At 37.0% G+C, this 24,947-nt stretch overlaps 1 protein-coding gene across 2 annotated transcripts in view; it reads left to right on the top strand.

Annotated features, from left to right (window-relative positions):
* The window catches only part of PJA2 (praja ring finger ubiquitin ligase 2), a 70,800-nt gene extending 50,195 nt beyond the window's left edge, over positions 1-20,605 (top strand). For both annotated transcript variants that reach the window (XM_027604940.1, XM_027604942.1), the window contains exons 7-10: positions 2,172-2,283; positions 14,465-14,579; positions 14,960-15,081; positions 17,292-20,605. In XM_027604940.1, the coding sequence (XP_027460741.1) occupies positions 2,172-2,283; positions 14,465-14,579; positions 14,960-15,081; positions 17,292-17,417 (475 nt within the window). In that variant the 3' untranslated portion in view covers positions 17,418-20,605. The remainder of the gene's footprint in view (positions 1-2,171; positions 2,284-14,464; positions 14,580-14,959; positions 15,082-17,291) is intronic.
* Positions 20,606-24,947: the final 4,342 nt, after the last annotated feature.

The raw sequence follows: 24,947 nt of genomic DNA, 5'->3' as shown, positions 1-24,947 counted from the left end.
TACTTTGAGACTATGTAAATAACCTGGTTTTTTTCAAACTATCAAACTTCCATCTACTAGTTTTAGTACCATTAGTGACTTTTTTGTCTGAAACACTTACTACTGTGGTGATTGCCAGAGGGATGATACTAGAATTTTTAATATTAGCTGGTTATTTTGCAGTGACCAAATTTGCAAGCAGATACTCTGCTTTGAATGTCTAGCTTTGTTTAGTCTAGAGAAGAAAAGAATTAGGAGATAGTTGACTCTAACCATTTGAAGTTTTGTGGACATAGTTGGTGTTGCTTCAGCAGGCAAAACTAGAGCACTTATTTCACGTAAGTCAGACTTCTGACAGGGCTCTTCCACACTGGCAGGTACCATCCCAGAAAGCAGTGTCTTTTCCCCATGGAGGAACTGGTTCTGTTTCTTGAATGCCTGCTCTGGTGCCATGTCTGTGCCAGGCATGTGTAGGCATCATGCAGCGACTCATTTAATTCGCTTTATAGATGAAGAAACAGAGTAACAGTTAAATACATTTTTCACATTCTTTAACTATGACTCAGTTAAATGTGGAGTTAAATCTCTATTTTATAACTCCGGGGCTCTTCGTCTTTGCTCTATATCTCACTGCTAGGTGAAGGAATTCTAGTGTTGCAAGGGAGGTTGGATTCACTAATTTGTAGTTTAAATTTTAATTTTAAAATCTGTGGTTATATGAGAATGTTCCTTTGTACTAGGTGGTGTCTGGTAATTGTTACACGCTACTGAGCTTTAATCTTCCTAAGAATACTTTTGTATCTTTTGGCAATGGATTTGTAATTTTAATGATGGCACAAAAGTTGACATCAAAATTATTTTGAGCTAGTTTGTATTACCGGATGTTCCTGACTATACTCGACTTCTCATAGGAACACAGAAGTCAACAGAAATTTGCCTTTAGTTAGACAAAATAAGCTCAGTTTTGGAGATGCTGGTTTTGAGGTGGTGAGAGTTAATCGAGGTAAAAAGCCCTACAGAAAACTAAAAATGTAGGTCAAGAGCTGAAGAGTGTTTGGAATTAGGTGGAGGTTTAGGAATTAACTTACAGAGAGGATAACTGAGGAAATGGACTTGAATATAATTTCCAAGTAGGCAAGATTAGAAAGAAGAGGACTGAGGACATACTGTGGTTTCCGAATTTTGAAGAATGTGGTATTTCCAAGACTAGAGGAAAAGGAGGAATCTACTTCTGTCTAGGGGTGGTGGAAGGAGATTAGGACCAGAATAAAACTTATATTCTTCAAGGGGATTACAGTCCTTTAGTAAAAAAAAAATAATAATAATAAAAATGAACAGTTAAGAGCTAAATATTTTTCAATCTGAATAATGTTGGAGGAGGCTTACTTCTCAAGAGCATAGAAAGACTTGAGAAAATAAAATATTTTTAGGGCCTAAGTAATTAAGCAGTACAAAAGGTGAGAGAAGAAAAAGAGGCTTTGACTAATGATAGAATTGAAATAAATGAGGTAATTGTCTTTACCATGTTCTCATGTAAATTTAGGTTGGCAACTGAAACAAACAGAAGGGGAAATAATATGAGAAAGAATTAGGAGGGAAAAAGTACTACCTTTATCCCAGTCCTAAGTAATCCCCAGAGGTAGAGCTAGAATCATAAGAATTTTCCTAGAAATTTTGTGTCGTGAGTATGGCAGCTTACTGGGCGAGGTAGTGGTATCCTAACTCCTTATGCTTAGTATTTCACTTTTCTGTTGGGTTCTTCCTGCCCCTCACCACACAAGATTTATATTAAAATATTTTATTTATTTAAAAATGTTTTTAGGGGCACCTAGGTGGCTCAGTTGGTTAAGCGACTGCCTTCGGCTCAGGTCATGATCCCAGGGTCCTGGGATTGAGCCCCGCATCGGGCTCCCTGCTCGGCGGGAAGCCTGCTTCTCCCTCTCCCACTCCCCCTGCTTGTGTTTCCTCTCTCTCTGTCTGTCTCTCTCTCTGTCAATTAAATAAATAAAATCTTTAAAAAAAAAAAAATAAATAAAAATGTTTTTATATTAAAATATTTATCATTAAAATATTTAACATTTTCTGCTTATACTATATTTATTGGCCTATTGGTAATTGCTAATTGCTAATATAATTATGTCTTCATAAAAATTTCCCAGATCATGGTTTTTGTTTTTGTTTTTTTTTCTCAGCCTGTTTGATGGCTTTGCAGATGGACTAGGAGTTGCTGAAGCGATTTCTTATGTGGATCCTCAGTTCCTCACCTACATGGCACTGGAAGAACGCTTAGCCCAGGCTATGGAGGTATTTTAGTGACTCTCTAATGCTCATATATAAGTTGGTGGGACGCAAAATTATAAAAATTAAAGGTTTTTTTAACTGCTTTTAAGAAGAGGTGAATAATTTTTCATCAGTAACATTTACTGAATAGTGATTGCCACTAATATATGTATATAAATTACTCTAGACGTTCTGCCAATTTGCCTAGAATTTGCAGTATTTCCTAGTTAGTGCGGAATAGAAAATGTTTTGCTTACATTTAGAAAATGCACTTTTCCTTTATTGAATTATCTGGGTCTGTAAATCTGAATATTTTTTATATACACACACAGGTGTATTTATGAAATGAAATTGAAGATCTCTAAGGATATATTACAAATCACTTTTTTTTTGTCCTCATGGCTTCTGAGTACTACCTTGCTGCTTAACGAAGTTAGACATTTTACTCCCATTATCTCCATGTACATAAATAAATGTGGCACAAAGTTTTGTCTTGCCTTCTTTTCCTTATTTGACTAAAGCACAAGTGCTTACTTGTATTTGCCTAAGGTCAGAAGTCCAAACTTTTCATGTTTGGGAACTTCCACTGCACTAGTGGATTTCATTATTAGACATCTTTTCTTTAAGTTACTATTTCTGAAATGATTTCCAAAGTAGAAAAATAATTGAATGAGTCAAAAGTAAGAGAACAAAAATGAATGAGAGAACTTTCAGGGACATTATAACAGCATTTTATCTTGAAATTTTCTGAGGTTAGAAAGTCCATTCATAATTTAGAGAGTAGGTAGTTTAGGTAGATAGAACGACCTATCTGTCTACACAAACACACACTTAAGGTAGCTTTGCCTTGACATCACTTTTTTTTTTTTTTAAAGATTTTATTTATTTATTTGAGAGAGAGAATGAGATAGAGAGAGAGCATGAGAGGGGAGAGGGTCAGAGGGAGAAGCAGACTCCCTGCTGAGCAGGGAGCCCGATGCGGGACTCGATCCCGGGACTCCAGGATCATGACCTGAGCCGAAGGCAGTCGCTTAACCAGCTGAGCCACCCAGGCGCCCGACATCACTTTTTTTACATGTGTGTAATCTTCCATGGAGAACGTTGATCAGTTATATGATTTGTTTGGTGTATCTTTTTTTTAAAGTAACCATAGCAGGAATACTGTGTACTAGGAGAAAAGTCAGAAAGAACATCATAAGACAATACACTTAGGGCTTTTCCCAGATTATTCCTTGCCTTACTAAATTCGACACATGAAATAGTGGCACAGTGTGATAGCTTGTATCAGACATATAATATATAAAGATGAAGGATCACTAACTTCCTTGAGTTAAATTTTAAGTGACCACAATGGAATATATACATCCTAGAGTCTGGTTTCACAGTGCTTACACAGTTTTTCCCATTAGTATGCTAGTGGTTTATGATCTCCTACAGTATAGAGATATCTTTAAAAAGAAATTTTGAGAATTAAAATAGAAGTTTTATTATTTGTTACCAGTAGGAAATGTGACATTTGATTGGCTTCTAGCAGAAAGATTGGTCGGGTTGGTGGGGGTCATACCATGTAAAGGCACTAGCAGAGCGGCCAAAACTTAGAGTCCCCGCAGTGTTGGCTGCTGCTCTTAGGGAACCCAGTGACGGGTCATTCTGACCCATCTGTCCTCCTGCATCTGACTAATGGGCTGCTAAGTGTCTCCCTTCACTACAGCTTAGCAACTTCCTCAGATTTAGTGCTCTGCTTTATTTTATTTGAATTCAGTTGACAATCGGTACAGTTCCATCTTCTTATCACTCTCTAGAAATCTATTTTTCTGTGTCTGGTATTCAGTTATTTAATCATTTTGAAAAATGAAGCTGAAATAATTTATAATATTTAACAACGTTCTTTAAATGAAACAAAAACAACTAATAAGACAAACTGTGTGCTTTTGTTTGTTTTTTTCTCAAGCAGCCTGATCTCTTTGCAGCATTGGTTGTTTTCATTTCTGTTATTTTCCTAATACCAGACTGATCTGTTTTTCCAGATAGAGGCTTTTGGTGAAAATATTGACAATAAACATTTGCCTCATATCTTGTTTCAAATTTGAATACGAACAGGACAAAATATTTAAGATCTTTAACTGTTTGATACAATGATAATAAAGCTTTTTACTCCGAACCAGTTTTGAAAAAAATATTTCCCTTTGCACATTTATGTTGACATCTAAAATTTTTTAGCATAAACTCTAAACAATATTGTTTACCCTTTCATACCTCTTGGCAATAAAAACATGTTCAAGAATTTAAATACAGGGGCGCCTGGGTGGCTCAGATGGTTAAGCGTCTGCCTTCAGCTCAGGTCATGATCCCGGGGTCCTGGGATCGAGCCCCGCATCCGGCTCCTGGCTCAGCAAGGAGCCTGCTTCTCCCTCTCCCTCTGCCTCTCTCCCTGCTCATGCTCTCGCTCTCTCTCTCTCTGTGTTTCAAATGAATAAATAAAAATCTTAAAAAAATTAAATATAAAAAAATTGACTTAGACTGAGTTAAAATTGTTTGTAGAATCCAGTTAATAAAAACAAATTTATAAATGTTGATAAATATTGAAACATAAAGTAAAATTTGACCAGAAATGTATTTCTTAATGAGATAGAGGGAGACTTTTTTCCTTCCTTATTACGTTTATGAGTGAATTCTATTTTTTCCTAAAATGAGATATAGCTCAACATCAATTTTGTTTTTCATCTTTATGAATGTAAGCTTGAGAAACCTTATTCACATAATAAATTGATGGGGATGGAAGGAGTTTATCATAGCAATGTCACTTAGTTTTTCTGAGATATTGCCAGAATCACATCAACTTGACAGATTGTCTAGATCCTCCAATTTTTTTTGAAAGCAGATGACTGGAACCTACCTACAAAAATGTTATTCAGTCATTACTTCAGTTTGACCCCAGTATTTCAGATTGTCCCTTTGAATGGGTAAGAAGTATGCTTTTATTTATAAAGTGAGGAAAAGGTTAATATAAAAAAGAATATGGTAACTGAGAACCAGCATGGTACTTTGATGCAGGTACATTTTTAGGAAGATTAGTTTGAGGAAAGGTTATGAAAGAAAGTTAACTGAATTGAAATTGAGTCTCTTAAGACTCTCCATACCCATGGACCTCTGGAAAGTCTTTACACACTTACAGAGCACCTCATATACACTGGCTTTAGGAAAGTAGTACGTGAGGTAAGAGCATGTGCTTTTGAGTTAGATAGATTCATTTAGGCTGTGTGACCTTGCACCGTTCATTTAACCTTAAGTTTCAGGTCCTCATCTACAAATTGGGAATAATAAAATTTACCTTATGGATCATTGTGACATTATGTTAAAGCACTTAGTAAAATAGCTGGTGCAGTGTAAGCTCTCAATAAATGGCTGTATTGAAAGATCAGATCAGTCAAACAGGTGGTAATCATCTAGCAAATCTGGTTCAGTGATATTCATAATCAGTATTAAATCACTTGTTACAAATCTTCATTCTTCCAAAACTAAATTGTGTTTTATTCTTTAAAAACTAAATTTTGTACTGACAAAAGATTATGCTACTTTAAACCTAAGTATATTCCAGTTGTGCTATTTAGTCTATCTTGTTGTCTTTCTAACACTTGGCTAACTTAGGAAAATATATTATACTGCCTGAGGTATAGATTTTTGTATTTTTATGGATTTTCATAGCAGTGTTTTTAAAGCAGTCTCTCTTACTCTTGTTGCTTATAAGTGACTCCAGATCACCTTAAGTATTTGTCAGCACCAAGCCAATAAATTATTTTTACATATGTGAAATTCCGGGTATGTATTAGCACTGCATATGTGCAGATAATCATCAGAAAGGAATAATGAACCTATTGAGACAAACATGTATCAAAATGTAAGTATCCTACCAAAAATGGAACTTGCTATAAATAGTATCCCCCCGTTTTTTTAATGTGTGGTACTAGATGGATACTTACAGTCTGTCTTGAGAAGTACACAGGGAATCGGAGGAGATTCATGATTATAGTTATATGAGAAAGAAGGGACAAGTAATAGGCTATTACTTTCCATTTTCTGTTTCCTGATGGGAAAGGTTAAAGAATTGTTAACTATAATTGGGGAATTAGAGTAACAAGGATTTACTTAGTAAGGAATAAAGATATTTCTAAAGAATATAGAAAAAGCACATATAAGGAATGGCCACCACATGTCCGGCTCAGATCACCTAAGAAAGAATCCCCAATCTACTCCAGGGCTGGGATTCACACTTTGATGGAGATGGCACAGCTGTGGCTTGCTGAATGGCAGAGAAGTCACTGTAGTGCTGCACTGGCAGAACTTGCTGGAAATCAGCCCTGGGGTGCTGCCAGGGAAAGCTATTTATAGGGAGATGTCTAACCGGAAGCACTGTGCTACAGAATTGTCCAGAGTGGATGCTGGGGGAAGCTACTGGCCACCAAGCTCTGCTAGCAGCATGCATTACAAGAGCTAGATGCTGGAGAAACTGTGGGTATTGCAAAAATCTGCTGCTGGAGAAAACCATGCATACCATGGGAGCCTGTGTCAAGCAGGCACACTGGGATTAGAAGCAAAGCCGTTTTCCTTCTGCAGTGTCTCTGCAGCATCTTCGATGAACAAAGTTTAATTAACGGTGTGACAGCTATCAGAGGAAAAAAATAGCCCAAATCCATTTCACAGAGCTGGCAAAAATAGTGAATTTAGATTTGAGGAGCAGTAATTGATAACTGGAGAACCATATACACCTGTATATGGGAACTGGATCCCATATACACCTTTCTACACACATTTGAACTCCTTTCAACAGCAATGCAACTATTCCACCTAATGAGATATAGCTATTCTTAAAATGAAGTTTTCACCCTTTCTCAAGAATGAGCAGATGAACAGATTCCCAAGGGTCATTATATCCATCACTAAATATTAATTACTCTACAAGTTCTGTCAGGCACATTGAATATTCTCTTACATAAAGATTAAACTGTAAAGTTAACTGCTATATGAAATAAAAATGAGAAGGAGAGAGAAAGAAAATGGTTAGCAGATACAAATAAACACAGAACAAGCAGATAGAAAATATGCAAAACCTACTAGTCCTTGTTTTTATATTTGGTCACAGGCTATAATTGATAGCTGTGGTTTCCTTCTTCGGGAACCCACTCCATGTTCTCTGTGCCTTCAGCAAGAATCTCAGCTGGTTAGGATTCTTAACTTGGTGGAGTGACCTGAACCTACATTCCTGAAGAGTATGTGTTCTCAGTCATCCTGCCCCTTTTTTTGGATGTTGTCGTTTTCTGATAACTTCACTGTTGGGCATACGAGATGTCCACTCCAAGCGAGATTATCACAGGATTCTCAAGTTGAGGAAAGCTGGTCTGTGGAGGGTACATAGAAGCACTACTGAAAAAAGGAGGCTCTGAGTGACTTGGGAATTCAAAATAGTCTGTTTCCTCTGAGTCCAACCAGATGTTCCCATTTTAAGTATCAGATTCCTGATTGAACCAATCAGTGATACAACTTTTGAGAAACTTGACAAGACAAAATTAAATTCTCATTTTCATTCAGCAGTTCACACAATTACATTTTGTGTTTGATTTTCAGAGGTAAGATGTTTGTTCTAGGGCTATCGTGGAATCTGTGATTCTTACATGGTACCTGGCTCTGAGAGTTAATGGGCCCGAGTTTGTCTTTTTATCTTCGTATGTGAGCAGGGGTACTCTAAAGGATCCCATCCCACATTAGATTTTATAGTCATTATTGCCATAAGGTCAAGTGCAGCAGGCACCTGGGCTCCCAAGACACATGTATTCGTTTGCACTTCATTGCAAGGGACCGCAGTGGTAGTTTGATTGTGATTAATGTGATTATTTGTAATCAGGCTTTGGATTGATAACGTTCCATTCCTGTTGGCCGGAAGCAGGAATAGCAGCTTTACGGAATAATCTTAGGACGGAGATAGAGCACACACACACCCCACCCCAGCCTCCGCCCCGGGCTGAGATCCAGAGTGTTGGGGAGGGCACAGCCATGGCTCTTGGAGAAGTGCTTGTGTGGCTCTGCTGGCCGAACTTGCTGGAAATCTGCCCTCTGGAGTGCTAGAGAAACTGTTCATAGGGAGGTGACTAACTGGAAGCACACCGCTGCAAAGCCACCCAAGATAGGTGCCAGGGGAGGCTGCTGGCTACCTTATACTGCATTTGTCAGGCTCTGGAGAAATGGCATGTGCTTCTGGAGCCGGGCGCTGCAGAAGCCACTCACACTGGAGGAGCCTCATGCTGGAGAAGTCATCTGTGATGCAGAAGTCCACCACAGGGAACCCTTAACAACGCTGCTAGGGCCTGGCCAGCAAGCCCACTAGAACCAAGAAGCAAAGTCCTTCTGTGAGAGCTCTCTAGAGCCCTCTACTGACAAAACCTAAGGTCATGCTGGCCAACAAGAGAAAAATACTCAAAAGGCCCAGATCTGTTTTAACAGAACAGAAATGAAAGGTGAATTTGGTGTCAGTAATTCCTTTTCTGGCACACCATTTTTCTTTTTGCAGTCTCTGCAAATTCAGAGTCAAATTGGTGTTCAGTATTAGTAACTATATTTACTAACTCTTATGATGAACCTTTTTTGCTTTCTCCTTTTTTAGTTCTGACTTTGCTTAGGCCTTGGCCCTATCCTCTACTGTAAGTCATCTCAAATCCTATTTGGAAAGACAATTCATTGTGAGATTATCTGGGCTAAATCCTGAAGAGAATACCAAAGGTTATGTCTGCCATCCAAGAGAGGGCAATGTTAACCATCAGGCAGAATCCTCCTCCTACATGGGAGGCCCAGTTCGCTTTTTATTTTGGTAACATACACGTAATGTGAAATTTATCCCTCTAACCATTATTGAGTGTACAGTTAAGTAGCATTAAGTACATAGTAAACAGTAACTCCCTACTCCCTCCTCTCCCCAACCCATGGCAGCCACCGTTCTACTTCACGTCTCTGTGAGTTTTACTACTTTAGGTACCTCAGTTGAGTGGAGTCATACTGTATTTATCCTTCTGTGTCTAGTTCATTTCACTTAGCGTATGCTTTAGAGGTTCATCCGTATTGTGGCATGTGTCAGAATTTCCTTTCGAAAGCTGAATAATATTTCATTGTATGTATATACCACATTTTTCTCAGCTTTATTGAGGTTTAAGTGACATATAACATTGTATAAGTTTAAGGTATACAGAGTGTTGGTTTGACACACTTACATAGAGCAAAATGATTATCACTTTAGGGTTAGTTAACACCTCCATCACCTCACATAATTTCCATTTCTTTCTTGTGGTAAGAACATTTAAGACTTTTACTCTCAGAAACTTTCAGGTATATAATACAGTATTGTTAATTATATCACCATGTTATACATTAGATCCCCAGAATTTATTCATCTTATAACTGGAAGTGTTGGCCACCATCTCCCCGCTTCCCCTACTCCTCACCATTCTGCTCTCTGTTTCTGTGAGTTCAGGTTTTTCAGATTCCACATTTAAGTTATATGATACGGTACTTACGTTCTCTGTCTGACTTATTTCTCTTAGGATTTTTTTTTTTCCTTTCTTATGGCTGAATAATATTCTGGTGTGTATATATAGGTACCTCATCTTTCTCCATTCATTCGTTGATGGACACTTAGGCTGTTTCTCTGTCTTGGCTATTGTGAGTAATACTGCAGTGAACGTGGGAGTGCAGATACCTCTTCAAGATCCTGATTTCATTTTCTTTAGGTATATACTCGGAAGTGAAATTGTTGGATCATATGGCAGTCCTATTAATTTTTGGAGGAACTTTTATACTGTTGTCTGTACCAGTTTACGTTCCCACCACCAGTCCCCAAGGGGTTCCCTTATCTCCACATCTTTGCCAACACTTGGCTATTTCTTGTTTTTTTGGTGATAGCCATTGTAACAGTTGTGAAATGATACCTCGTGATTTTGATTTGCATTTCTTTGATGATTAGTGATGCTGACCATCTTTTCATGTACTTACTTGTTTGTATGTCTTCTTTGGGAAAATGTTCATTTCCTCTACCCATTTTTAAAATCATTTTTTTTTTTTTACTGAGTTGTATGAATTCCTTATATGTTTCAGATATCAACGCCTTATCAGATATGATTTGCAAAATTTTCCTCCACTCTAGTTTAGCTTTTCATTTTGTTAATGGTTTCTTTTGTCATGTAGAGCTTCTTAATGTAGTCCACTTAGTTATTTTTGTTATTGTTGCTGTGCTTTTGTTGTCATACCCAAAAAATCATTGGCAAGCTCATTGTCAAGCACCAGTGTTTTCTTCTAGACATTTTATGGTTTCAGGTCTTATGTTTAAGTCCTTAATCCATTTGGAGTTAATTTTTGTGAGTGGCGTTAAGGTAGAGGTCCAATTTCATGCATGCAGTTATCCTTCTGCATGTGATTATCCGGTTTTTCCAGTATCATTTATTGAAGACAGTATCCTTTCCCAGTGAATATTCCTGGCTCCCTTGTCAAAAATATTAATTGTCCATATATGCCAGGATTTATTTCTAGGTTCTTGATTCTGTTCCACTGGTCTATGTGTCTGTTTTTATGCCAGTATCGTACTGTTTTTGATTACTACAGTTTTGTAGCACAGTTTGAAATCAGAAAGTGATGCCTCCAGCTTTGTTCTTTGCTTTGGCCATTCAGAGTCTTTAGTGGTTCCATACAGATTTTAGGATTTTTTTCTATTTCTGTGAAAAATGCCATTGAAATTTTGATAGGAATTGCATTAAATCTGTAGATTGCTTTGGGTAGTATGGACATTTTAATGTTTGTCTCCTACATCTTTCAGTTTTCAGTAAATGGAATCTTTCACCTTCTTGGTTAAGTTTATTCCTAAGTATTTTATTGCTTTTGATGCATTGTGATTGGAATTGTTTTCTTTATCTCTTTCAGATACTTCATTGTTAATGTGTAGTAACACAACTGATTTCTGTTATCTTGATTTTGTACCATACAGCTTCCCTGAATTTGTTGATTAGTCCTAACAGCTTTTTGGTGGAGTCCTTAGGATTTTCGGTATAAAAGATGACATCTGCAAACAAATACACCTTTCCAATTTGGATGCTTTTTTATTCCTTTTCCTGCCTGATGGCTCTGGCTAGGACTTTCAGTACTGTGTTGAATAGGAGTGGTGAGAGTGGGCGTTCTTGATCTTAAAGGAAAAGCTTTCAGCCTCTCACTGTTGCTTATGATATTAGCTCTGGTCTTGTCATATATGGGTGCTTGATTATGTTGAGGTACATTCTTTCTATACCTAATTTGTTGAGAGCTTTTATCATGAAAGAATGATGTTTTGTCAAATTTTTTTTCTGTATATATTAAGATGATCATATGATTTTTATCTCTTATTCTATAAATGTGGTTTATCACATTTATTGATTTGCATATGTTGCAGCCATTCTTGCATCCAGGGATAAATCCCACTTAATTGTGGTGTATGATCCTTTTCATGTGCTGTTGAGTTCAGCTTGCTAGTATTTAGTTGAGGATTTTTACATCTCTGTTCATCAGGGTTATTGGGCTGTAATTTTCTTTCTTATGTCCTAATCTGACTTTGGCATCAAGATAATGCTGGCTTCAAAAAATGAGTTTGAGACCTTGGAAAGGATTGGCTTTAATTCTTTAAATGTTTGATAGGATTTTCCAGGGAAACCATCTGATCCTGGGCTTTTCTTTGTTGGGAAATTTTTGAGTACTGATTGAATAGTCTTACTTATGTTAGTCTGTTCAGATTTTCTATTTCTTGATGTCAGCATGTTGTGTATGTTTCTAGGAGTCTATCCATTTCTTGTGGGTTATCCAGTTTGTTGGTGTATAATTATTCATGGTAGTCTCCTACGATCCTTTGTTATTTTTGTAGTGTCAGTTGTAACCTCTCTTCTTTCATTTCTCATTTTATTTGAGTCTTGTCTTCTTTTTTAGTCTAACTAAAAGATTTATCATTTTGGTTTTTTTTTCCAAAAAACCAGCTCTTAGTTTTGATATTTTATATTATTTTTCTGATTTCTATTTCATTTATTTCTGCTCTAGTATTTGTTATTTCTTTCTGCCAACTTTTGACTTTGTTTTTCTTTTTCTATTTCCTTAAAGTGTAAAGTTAGGTTGTTTATTTGAGATCTTTTTTTTTTTTAATGTAGGCATTTATTACTATAAAATTCTCTCAGAACTGCTTTTGCTTCATCCTATAAGTTTTGACATGTTTCCATTTGCTTTTGTTTCAAGATATTTTTTGATTTCTTCTTTTACCCATTGGTTGTTTGGAGTGTGTTGTTTAATTTTCACATATTTGTAAATGTTCCCATTTTCTTTCTATTGTTGATTGTTTTGTTTCCTGCCATTTTGGTCAGAAAGAGAGTTGGTATGATTTCAGTCTTCTTAAATTTGGTAAGACTTGTTTTGTAACCTGTCATATGATCTATCCTAGAGAATGTTTTGTGTGCCCTGGAGAAGAATGTGTAGTCTGTTGCTATTATATGGAATGTTCTGTAGATTCTTAGATCTGTTTTATCTAAAGTATACTTCAGGACTAATGTTTTCTTTTTCATTTTCTATCTGGATGATCCATTCTTTAAAGTGAGGTATTAAAGTGCCCTCCTGTTATTTATTGTTGTATAATCTCACTTCAGATCTGCTTTTATTTGCTTAATATACTTAGGTTCTCTAATGTTGGGTGCATGTTTATTTGTCATTACTATATCCTCTTGATGAATTGACCCTTTATCATTAAAAAATAACCTTCTTTGTCACTTGTTACCACTTTTGGCCTGAAGTTTCTTTTTTCTGATACAAATGTAGCTACCCCTGCTCTCTTTGGTTTCCATTTGCATGGAATTTCTTTTTCCATCCCTTTACTTTGAGCCTGTGCGTCCTTAAAGCTGAAGTGGGTCTCTTGTAGGCAGCATATCGTTGGGTCTTGCTTTTTCAGTCCAGCCAGCCACTCTGTGCCTTTTGCCTAGAGAATTTGGTACATTTACATTTATAATAATTATTGATAAGTAAGGACTTAACTAATACCATCTTATTAATTGTTGTCTAGCTATTTTGTAGTTCTCTTTTTCCTTTCTCCCTCTCTTGCTGCCTTCTTTTTGTGACTCGATTTTCCATAGTGGTATTGTTTGATTTCCTTCTCTTTATCTTTTGTGAATCTAACATAGATTTGTGCTTTGTGGTTACAATGAGGCTTACATAAAATATCTTCACACTCTGTTTTATACTGGTAACAACTAAACTTATGTTACATACAAAAACTATTCTTATTCCTCCATTTTATATTTTTGTTGTTACAACTTACCTCTTTTTATATTGTATATCATAAACAAATTATTGTAGCTATAGTGATAACTCTTGTCCTTTAATCTTTATACTAGTATCAAGCAGTTGATGCATTACCACATTATAGTATCATAATACTCTGAATTTGACTGTATACTTTACCAACCACATTTGGTTTATCCATTCATCTGTTGATGGGTATTTGGGTTTCTCCCTTTTAGGTACCATGAATACAAGTCCCACCTATAGTTCTAATTTAATTGTAGTCGGAAGGGCTAATCAAGCCACAAAAGATTATACTAGGAGGTCATATGATCTGTTCTTTTCTTTTCATCCTTGTTAGAATAGTAGCTTTATATAGACATCGAAGCCCTAATAAAGTTCACATCCCAGATAACCTAGTAGTGTTAGTGAACTAGTCATGTGGGTGTGCTGATTCTATGCCACTGATAGATACAGCCGTTCAGGAATACATTATTTGCTCCTCTGCCTTGAGCATCATCTGGTAACCTTATCTTTCAAAGGTTGAGCCTGTCCAAAAGTGTTTACTTTCTTTCATGTTACTGATTGCACACAGGAACTCGTAAGTTGGAAGAGGTAACCACTCTTCTGAAGATACAAAAATGGTGGGCAAGTAGATGATTGTTGAGACGGGATAGATTTTTGTTGATCTTGTGAAGAGTTCGGTGCTTCTTTTGGTGTGTGTTTTGCTGTTTTGGTGTGATGGTGGTTCCTTTTGGGAGGAGACAAAAGGGACGGACTGCAGCGGAAAGAACAGTGATGCATATAATTTTGAAAGATACCTTAAAAAATAGTGTTTTGTTACTGTTTTAAAGTGTTTCCTAACAAGGAACTGTGACCTCTTTTTCAGACTGCCCTGGCACATTTAGAGTCTCTTGCAGTGGATGTTGAGGTGGCCAATCCACCAGCCAGTAAGGAAAGCATTGATGGTCTTCCAGAGACCCTTGTTCTTGAAGACCACACTGGTAAGGGCAGAGTTAATCTCTGATGTCAGATGACACGTTGCATGTGTAAGTATGTTCTCAATCCACGTGAAAGATAAAATACTGACTTAGAAATTTTCATTAGTTTTTCTCTGAAACCAAATTCTGACAAACTTTCACCTAGTAGAATATTTTTAACTTACTAAGTCGTGGGCTGGAGCAAATGTGCCCCAGCCAGCTTTTCTACGAAAGGAATATTTATTACATTCCGAATTGTCATATATTACAGAAACATGTTTGGCAGTTACTTTCTTGAAGATTGGTTCTTCTATCATAAGTATCATCTGTGAGTTAATATGTTGATTTTCAGTTTTATTAAAATTGAACTCTGTGGGATTGATCAGAGTATTTTTTGTTTTCAGCAATTGGTCAGGAGCAGTGCTGTCCAATCTGTTGCAGCGAGTATATTAAGGATGATATAGCAACAGAGCTTCCCTGTCACCATTTCTTTCACAAACCTTGTGTCTCAATTTGGCTACAGAAAGTGAGTTTTATTTTTACTTTTTGAAGTTAATATTTTAATAGTTCTCCTGAAAGTTAATGATGATAGTTCGTATCTTTTAAGCCTATTTTATTCAGCTGCATACTCGCAGTACTTTTTAATTAAGTGTTAAAAATTGATTACCTCTTAGTGATTACGGATTAATGATAATATGAAACTATTTTACTAACATTTCTAAAAAATAATATAGACCACTAATTGCTTGACATATTTAATCAGTTTTGGAAATGATTCAATATCAAAAATCATTTTAGGATAAAGCTAATTAGATCTTTAATCACATCCCTGAAATTTGTGTTTTCAAAAACATCATAAGCAAAAAAAAAAGCCTTTGGCACTACTCAAAGTGTTGTAATAATATACAGATATTCTGCTAATACAGATCATTGTCTTTGAAAATGTATATGAGAAATATGTAATAACCTACCAGGTACCTCCTGTTCCAGCTATATATATTCTCCCTAAATATTTACCCAGTAATTTTTAACTACATTTGAATTACTTGAGAACAAAAGAGTCTTACTTAAATCCTCTCTGTGCACTCTTATTTTTACATAAAGTATGTTTACAGGCAGTAAGGTAGAAATTTCCAGATCACTTTCACAGCTTATTTACATAGGGATATAACGCCCTCTCTTCCCTACAGCCACTCCCTTCCTTTTCCCCTTCTTCCTCCCTCCCCTTCTTCCTCCTTTCTTTCCTTTCTCTTTCTTTGCTGTTTGCTACCCTTCTACTGCCACTTCATGGTTGTCAGAGTTCTACTTAAGATTTGTAAAATCCAATGCAGAAATGTTCACCATTCCATTATAAAATCTGAAGTTTCTCTCGGCTTTCAAGGCCTTCTGTGATCTAGCCCCCAGTCTGTCTGTTTACATTTACTCCTCTGTACATTTGTTTATGTTTGCTTAGCTGGCATAGTTTTCCCCCTGTACCATCTGTAAGATTAGATGATCTAGGTAGGGCCAGCTTAAATTCCACCTTTTTTGTCCTTCATATCCCCTTTATTTAAATTCTCATGGTAGTATCTAAGCCTGAAGAAGGATCTGAATGTTCCTGCTATGTGTCAGGCACTGGTACATGACCTGTGTGTTTTCTCATTTAATTCTCACAATAACTCTGGGACATAGCGGGACATATCCTTACTCGCATTTTCCAGTGACTTTTACTCATCCAAGGCTACACAGCTGGTATGGGGTGGATGGAGACCACACTCATCTGACTCTAAAATGTTGTTCAGGCCCAGACCATATGGCAGGTGCACAATAAATGCTTGCTAAATTAAATTCTTGAATTGTAAACATTATATATGTTGTACAGCTTTGAATTGTCATTGACTTGGCTATGACCCCAAGTAATAATCTCCTCATCTCTTTCCCGTCAAGAAAAAGCCTTTCCTCTGGGGAAAAGATCCCCAAGATACAAATCTTTGTTCAACAGCGCGATTTCTATCAGGGCTGTCTCTGGGGGAGAAAACATATTCTTGAGGGGATAATCTATCACCAGATGACACATCTCTGTCATCTTTGGTCCAAAGATGTACTCACAGTATGACTGCTTTCCTTGTCCCATCTTCCCTCCTAGCTCTACAGTTGATTTCTTTCATCACTTAGAAGGCACTTCACTCTCCATATCTTTTTCAAAAGGATGGCTAATAAAGGTCTGAGGCCCATCTGTTTTGACATACACTTGAGACTTCGGTATATGTAAGGGAAGTCCGTCCTAGGGGATGATTTGGTGTTAACAAATATGTGAATTAATCAGGTCTGTGGTTTCTCTAATGTAGGCATCATGGAGTAAATAATAAAGCTAATTCAGTTCAGGTGAGGACATGCACTGTGACTCCTTGCTCACATTCCACCGTAGCACCAGTGCTGAGCAAGGAGTGTAGTAGACTCTCTGTTAATCCTGAATGAAAGATGACTGACCTGAAAGGTACAAACACGATTAGGAGACGCTATTCACCCTCAAAGAAATTAGAATCTGATTAGGATAAAGAGGAAATAGCATCACAATTTTGCCTCTCTGGATTGGGTGGGTTTGAAGTTGATTGATTTTTTTTTGTTTTGTTTTGTTTTTTAAGTTTTTTTTATTTGTTTTTAGGATACCAATACTGGTTTTTCTTCTTTGCTAAGATATTATATGGCAGTTAGGACCCTTCCTTTGGCTCTGACCTTGTTTTCCTCCCCCTCCAGTCGGGAACATGCCCCGTGTGCCGCCGCCACTTCCCACCTGCCGTCATCGAGGCATCGGCAGCTGCATCCTCCGAGCCTGACCAGGAGGCCCCCCCTTCTGGCGACAGCTCTGCGGAAGCCCCCTAAACCTTAACCCTTGAATGAGATCACTCTGTCAAAGTCAATCTGCAAATTCCTTCTCAATCTGATGTGCAAATAATTATATATAAATAAATTTAAAATGCTATATATAGTCTATGCCATAGTTTAGAAAGAAGAATATTAACCTTTCTAAACTAAATTTAGGTTCACAGAAAGTACTAAACATTTTCAGGCTGAATGTTGAAGCAGTGCATCCATTTTCTTTTGTTGAATACGTTGGTATTGTAAAGTCAAGCTTACCAAATTAACTCTCTCCAGAAGAAATAATCATATATGTGGCACATATTATTGGTTTTGTCCGAAGTACTGCCACTAAGTGATTATAATTAAGCTGTCCTATTTGCATCAAATGTGAAGACTGTGATCACAACAGTAGTAAAATTTGGTTTCATTGGAAATAAAAAGAATTCTAAAACATGCTTTTTTCATTGGTCGCTTTGCTTTTGCTACATCAGAACCTCTTGGTTCCTAATACTGAGTGGTTTCTTTAGGAAGGTGTCTACTCTTCCATCTTTGTTTAAAGTTAGGACGTTTTAGAATGCCAAACCAAGGCCAAAATTTTGGCTTAAACATCGCAAAATTTTAAAATCTTAAACGTAATTCCCCTTGGAATGGTTAGACAGTAGAATAATTTTTTTTCCTTTTTCTAAATGGTGGATGTGCTTAAAGTAAGGTTAGCAAAGCATGAGTGTTTTACTATGGTTGGTGCTTCCGGTAAGGTTAGTAAAGCTTATGAACAATCTAGTGTGCTCAGTGTTTGGTATGATGAGGTGAATTAGATGGCCTTATGAAATCCTTTCTCCCTTTCTGCCTGGTTACAGTTACTCTTGAGAACATTCATGGCACATTTGTTAAATAAATACTGGTTTTTTAATTTATAAATTTATAAATAAGTATGTTTATAAATTTATAAATATTAGATACAATTTGTTTAAAGTAATTTTGGTTCTGAAATATTTTGGAAAGTCTGAAAACATGCATCAGAGTGTTTAAACATTCATTCTGTTGTAGCCCAAGAGGAAATCTGATCCTTAAAAAACTGGAAGGTTAATTGTACCAATCTGTATAAAGCATAAAATTGATGGGGTATAGGACAGATTTGGCCATGTCTTTTTACAACATATCTAAACCTTTGTTATAATTTATTCCTTTACAGTATTCCTGAACAAGGATTATTCACAGTACATTTTCAGCGTTTGTTTCTTTACACTCATTTATTTTGATAAAATTATTCACCTGGAAATAAATAATAAAAATGGGTTGTTTCGAATTAAACCAAATTAAGCCCTGGGTGAAAAGGGAGTAGATTATATGATGATGAACCTAGTGACTATGAGCAGAACTGAACATGTAACATGGTTCCTTTCTTACTTTCCTTTCTCTAAAAGGGAAAAGAAGACCCTGACCCCAGATTTGCCCTCTAATAAAACAGTTCTGTTCCAATTCTTCTATAAAAGTGAAGAAATGAGCTTTCCTTAGTTGTTTTTATGGGAAATTCGGCCTTTAGGGTCATCCATAATTATATAATCCCAAAATAAGATTGCACAGCTTTCCATTTAGGTGATTACACCCAGTAGGCAAATATGTACAAAGATGGACATAATATTTAACTTCCAGATGTGATTTGCTATCAGTACCGAGAATGATAGGTGTTAGAATACCACATTTGAGCAAGTAAAATTGTAAAGCACGTAGTGAGTGTACATCCATCTGAGTAGTACATTATTTAGTTTGGACATGTAAAAGGAAAATTTATATGGCTTCCCAAATGCAAAATTACATTTTATTTGTGTAATTTCTCTGAGTATTTATATTCCATCTCTTTTCTCCATTCTTAAATGAATTTTCACTGTTGGCACATTTGAGGCTTAAATATAAGGAACATAACACTTGCATTCTAATTTTTGCATATATTGTAAATGTGTGTCTGGTATTTACAGCAAAATACTGTGTATCCTTTTATGGGTAAAACAAAATTGAACATTGCATGCATGTAATGTGGTGACTTTGTAATTTAGGGGTTCTTTGGGGCTTCTGTGACTTTGGAAATGCTTACATTCAGGCCTTAATGTTGCATTAGCTAGCATGTTTTCCTTCTGATGTATATAGTCACTGTTGTATAAACTAATCTTTGCTTGTTTTCTACTCTGTGATCTTTCCATACCATATTTCATTGATGATCAGTTAGTGTCAAGGAGTCAAATCAGATTAAAAATAATTCTCATGTGTATATTGTGGAACTTTGTGGCTAGTGTGATTTTTTTTATTTTTTTCTTTTCTTTTTCTTGTTTCTTTTTTGTTGTTTGTTTCCTTTAAGTAATACTGATCAGTTGTGATGCTTACTGGTTAAACTGACATTGCTACAGATTGCTCTGTAGTAAGCCACAAATTATATGTAGGCAGTATTAAGGGACATCAGTTTTCTTCTCCTAGTAGCAGCTGTCCCAAAGAAAATATTTCTCCTTTGCCTGTTAAGATTTAGCTATTATCTGCCAGTTGTTAAGAGGTTTTGGTTCCAAACTCAGCCAGTAGTGTTGAGAGCTGAACTTAAGATAGCGACTGTACTTTTTGCTTTCCATCTGTTTCTATCCTTCATTCTTGGCTCCCTACTATCTATAAACAGCTGCTATGAAGGAGAAAAGTTGAGTAAGAGTTGGCTTAAAAAAAATTTTTTTAAGAAAATTCAGATCTTAGGATTTTCATTGTAACAAGTTGATACAGACAAAGGTAGAAAAGGTCAGATACCAAAATATTGTTTGATCCTCTGAAATACTGTTTGGATCCTTTTGGAAAAGTTAAGAATATATGAAGGTAAATTAGGAATAAGTATAAATATTGACAAAAATATTGTTTCTCTTATTTCTCTATGTTAAGTGACTTGACCTAATAATTTTATTTTTTTTAAACATTTTCTTCCTTGTAATATGAATGCTGATATTTAAAGGTAGATCCATGTGGTTTTCTATTGTGTTTCTTGTTTATCTCTGAGCTAACTCTTAAGATTATTTGTGATTTGGATTTATATATAAGCTGTTAAATATATATGAACTGTTAAAATGGAATGCAAGTTTTCAAAAGCCCAGGTCTAAATGTATTGATTGGTTTATTGTTCAACAACCCCAGTCCATCATTTTCCGTGTAAATCATAAACAATAAACAGGATGTACTCAGTGGTCATTTCTAATATTTAATTAATGTGCAGTCACATCACTTCTATAATTTAAACCCCTAGAGGATTTAGCATTAATGGCAAAGAACACAGCTATTAAAAAAGCCTGGAATAGGCTCCTGGGCACATGATTTCATAGTCCTTGAACTGTGACCCAAGAAAGCCCTAATAGCCCAGCTATACAGAAGTGGTTGATGGACTTCCTGGAAGGGCTCTGAAGGAGTAGTCCCTGCCCTCTCCTCCCTAAATGTTCTCAGCAATCCTGTGGGTTCAGCAGAGCCTGATTTCCACACTGACTCAGGACTGCGTAGTTCTGTCCTGACTCAAAGCTCTGGGACAGAGGCCCACCTCGCCTCAGTGGCTTCCTCCAGAACAGGCATAGGACTGTTATCAAATCTACCTGTTGAGGAAGATTCCTCATGACTTCCAGAGGGTTCAAAGACCTCACCCATTTCAGAAGGGTAAATTGAGTGCTGATAGATTATGCACATATTAAGTTAGAAAATGAATCATTTTGTTTAGAAGCTTTAGAATGTTTAGAATTGTGATTTCCTCCTTAATAGAATAGATACGTGCTAGAAAATAGCCTTGGAGCTAGAGACAGGGTTGGCCCACCTAGTGGGCCAAATCCTTTTATAATTGTCATACGATTTTTATCCAACCACTGCTTCCAGAGTTAGAGCCACTCAGCACTCCCACAAGGGACGGATTTCATTGTTAGAAGTGTGTCACCCACATGTGTTTATAAATAGCACACATGACACTAGACAGAAAGGCCCTGTTTCTTCTGTATGGTCACCTCTTCATACCTTCCCTCAGACTTCACATTTTTCTCAGTTCTCACATGATGTCCAATCCAGACCAACCTGGCATTGGCCCTTTCAATCCCTCTTAAAATACATTGCTCAGCACTAAACACAGTTCTTCGGTGGTCTGACAAGAGCAGGGTCCAGAGGCTTTATTGCCAGCTTCAGAGTGATTCTCATGACTGTTAACGATTGGAACATGTTGATGTTATCCGTTACCATCACCATTAGGGAAGCATATCATACTGTTGTCTCTTGCTGAGCTTTACAGGCATTGCTGGCAAGCCAAATCCATTCCTAAAATTACTTAAGACAGTTTCTTGTAACCTAATTGAAGCACTGCATTCATCCTTACTTGATTTTACTTTTAAAGGTCCTTACGAGTTCTGGTTCTTTCTCTTGGCCTTGTGTCCATTTCAGTTTTGATGAAGCATGCCTGTAGTATTTAGTGGCTTTGTTCAAGTTTATGATAAATATTGAACAGAACAAGATGAAATGCAGACCCTCGTGAGAATGCCACTAGAGCCTGTGCTCCAGGTGACTTTGATCCATTAATCAGTACTTTAGGGACAGCTGTAGAAGCAACTGCCAATCACTTATATGCTCATGGTTCTTCATCTTTCCTAAAAGGACACTATAAGAAATTTTGTCATGTTTGACAGACAAGCAGATTGCACTGTCTGTGGACGTAGCCTAATCTGCTAATATATTAAATCAAGAAAGGAAATGAAGTTAGCTGGAAATGCCTTATTCTCAGTGAAACCACACTACCTCCTTTTCCAACTGCTCACATGCCGTCTGTTTATTAATCAGCCCTAGAATTTGGTAAGTGATAAATGTCAAGCTCATTTTTATAATTTTTAGAATCTACTATTTTTCCTCTCAAAACTTGCGGTATCTGATGTAACATGACCTTGACAAGTCACTTAATTTTTCTGCTTGTTTTCTCTATAATGAATCAGAATCACAGGTTCAGTACTACTGTTTGTGCATGGGAAAAGGTTTGAAAAAAATGTTCTTTGTTGATACGCAAAGTCATGGGGAAATATGGTTGCTTTCCCTCATTGTGTGATTTTGGCACTACCTTTGAGGACTGATGAACATTTCGGATGAAAATCATAAAAGCATCAATCACCTCTCAAAAGTTGAAAGATTTTGACGGGAACTTTATTAAAATAAATAAAATTTAACCAATAATTTTACTAAAAGGCTGCATGCCTGGGTATGGCAATTTATTCCATTTTGTATTTTTAGTTTATAATCAATATACAGTTTTTACAGGGAAAATTGGAAGGAGGAGGTCTTTATCTTTTTAGAAAGATACCACCTCTTAGCCATTTACTGCAGTAAGAGAAATTCTGCAAGCCACTATGATTTGATTATAACACAGCATCTCTTACTAAGATTCATTGAAAAAAATGCATTCTTTATTTATACTTTTTATTTATTTGACAGAGCACAAGCGAGGTGCAGGGGCGAGGGGAAAAGGCAGAGGGAGAGGGAGAAGCAGACTCCCAGCTGAGTAGAGAACCCCAGGTGGGGGCTCTATCCCAGGACCCCAGGATCATGACCTGAGCCTAAGGCAGACGCTTAACTAACTGAGCCACCCAGGGTCCAGAAAAAAATTTTTACATTATAAGAATAGTTTGTTTATGAAATGCTAGACATTGTGTTAGGCTTTCTGTTTTAATCTTCGTAATGAATTTGCAGGGTAGGTGGTTTTTTCCCACCCTCACAAATTAAAAAATTGAGTCCTGGTTCTTAAGAGCTCAAGGGTTCTTATTCATGCCACCTTCCTGGATAGGAGCAGCCTATCTGATCATTGTTAATATTTAAATAACTTGTTTGGGATGCAGTCTGCATTTTAAAAATGAGGAAAAGAAACGCGGTGGGGGGCTGTTCAAAATTCTGAAAAAATATTTTGTTTTTCCTTGCCATATTATTTTGCTAAATTGTTACAGAGACATTATTGCCGTAAGTTATGTACTGCTGACCAAAGTTCTAATGGTTCGTAAAGTTTCTTAGTCACCATTAAAATCTGATGAAGGACGCCTGGGTGGCTCAGTCTGTTAATTGCCTTCAACTCAGATCATGATCTCAGGGTCCTGGGATCAAGCCCTGCATCAGGCTTCCTGCTCAGCGGGGAGCCTGCTTCTCCTTCTCCCTTTGCTGCTTGTGCCCTCTCTCTCTCCCCCTCTGTTAAATAAATAAAATCTTTTTTTAAAAAAAAAAGAACAATAAAAAAGATCTGATGAGATCTAACTGCCTGATAATTTGGGATCCTTAAATTATTCTGCCGAGAGTGGCCTGAGATGTATATCGTGCTCTTGTCTCTTCAGCCAGTAAGTCCTCACTAATGTAGACACCTGTCTGTAAGTGACTCAGCCCCACCTTTTCCAAAAGTCTCTGGATTTCTTCCTTAAGAAGTAGTGGGTGTTTGCCCTCAACAATTGTAATCACGCCAAAGAGTAGAGAACCTTACCCCCAAATTGTTTCCATCAGTAGGAATAGACATTTGACAGAGGGCTTCCTTTTGATTTCAATCCTTAAATGCTATCTTAAATTCTACCCAGGGTTTTAAGCTATGCCCTCAGTCCATTTGTCTTCCTGGGGTTTTGTTTTGTTTTGTTGTTTGCTTGCTTGTTTTTTGTTGTTGTTGTTAAAAGAACCCAAGTGCTACAGCTTTACTAAGGGGCTTCACTACATACCATCATACTGACCAACCTTTGGCCTCAACAAGTAATTTTTCCTCTTGACCTGGACTAAGGATCCTTCAGCCGAGGTATTGCAGTACCCTAGGTTTGATGCCGTTACAGAATGTCGGTTTGTATTTTACTTTAAATTCACATTTAAGGCAGATGAGGATAGGGATGGGGGGGTGGCTTAGCAAGCTTTAGTCTAGGATCAGGGGGAATCACAGGTGAGTCCCTTGGCTACAGCCTACATCCAAATAAGTAAGCACCTGAAAGAAGATGTTTAAAGTTTTTTTTTTTTTAATAGAAATTAGTCCGCTTTTGGAAATAGTGTATTAGGACATATCAGCCTGGCATCCTCCCTGAATCTTCTGATAAAATGCCTTCCGCAAACCCAACAAATGAACTTTGCATATCCCAAGCTGCTATCTGTTTAACAAACGTTTATCATGTGCTGCTCTGGCACAACTATAAACAAGATACTCAAATTCTCTGACCTCCTGAAGTCTCCATTGTAGTGAGGAGACTCTTACATGCCTTCCCACCTCTCCCAAGCAGCTGGATTCACTAAATGGAAAGGGTTTCATCTTGACCTGGGGAAAGGCCTGGCTCACAGAGCTTTAAGAGCTCTTCCATGGTTATCAAAGCTAGAAGCAACCGAAACGGAGAAAGAATAACAAATGCTGAGCTCCCCAAGGTGGCTAGCTAGCCCAAGTCCCCTCAAACCGAAAGAATCTGTAGTATGTTGCTATGTTTGTAGGTTGAAGATCTCTTCAGAGGGATTGGCTCTGTGGCTCCCAGGACATTAGAACTTTGATCAGCAGTACATAACTTAAGGCAATAATGT

This window comes from Zalophus californianus, chromosome 5 (genome assembly GCF_009762305.2).
Source record: "Zalophus californianus isolate mZalCal1 chromosome 5, mZalCal1.pri.v2, whole genome shotgun sequence".
NCBI lineage: Eukaryota > Metazoa > Chordata > Mammalia > Carnivora > Otariidae > Zalophus > Zalophus californianus.
The sequence above is the reverse complement of the archived record's forward strand: the minus strand, read 5'-3'. Positions and strand labels throughout refer to the sequence as shown.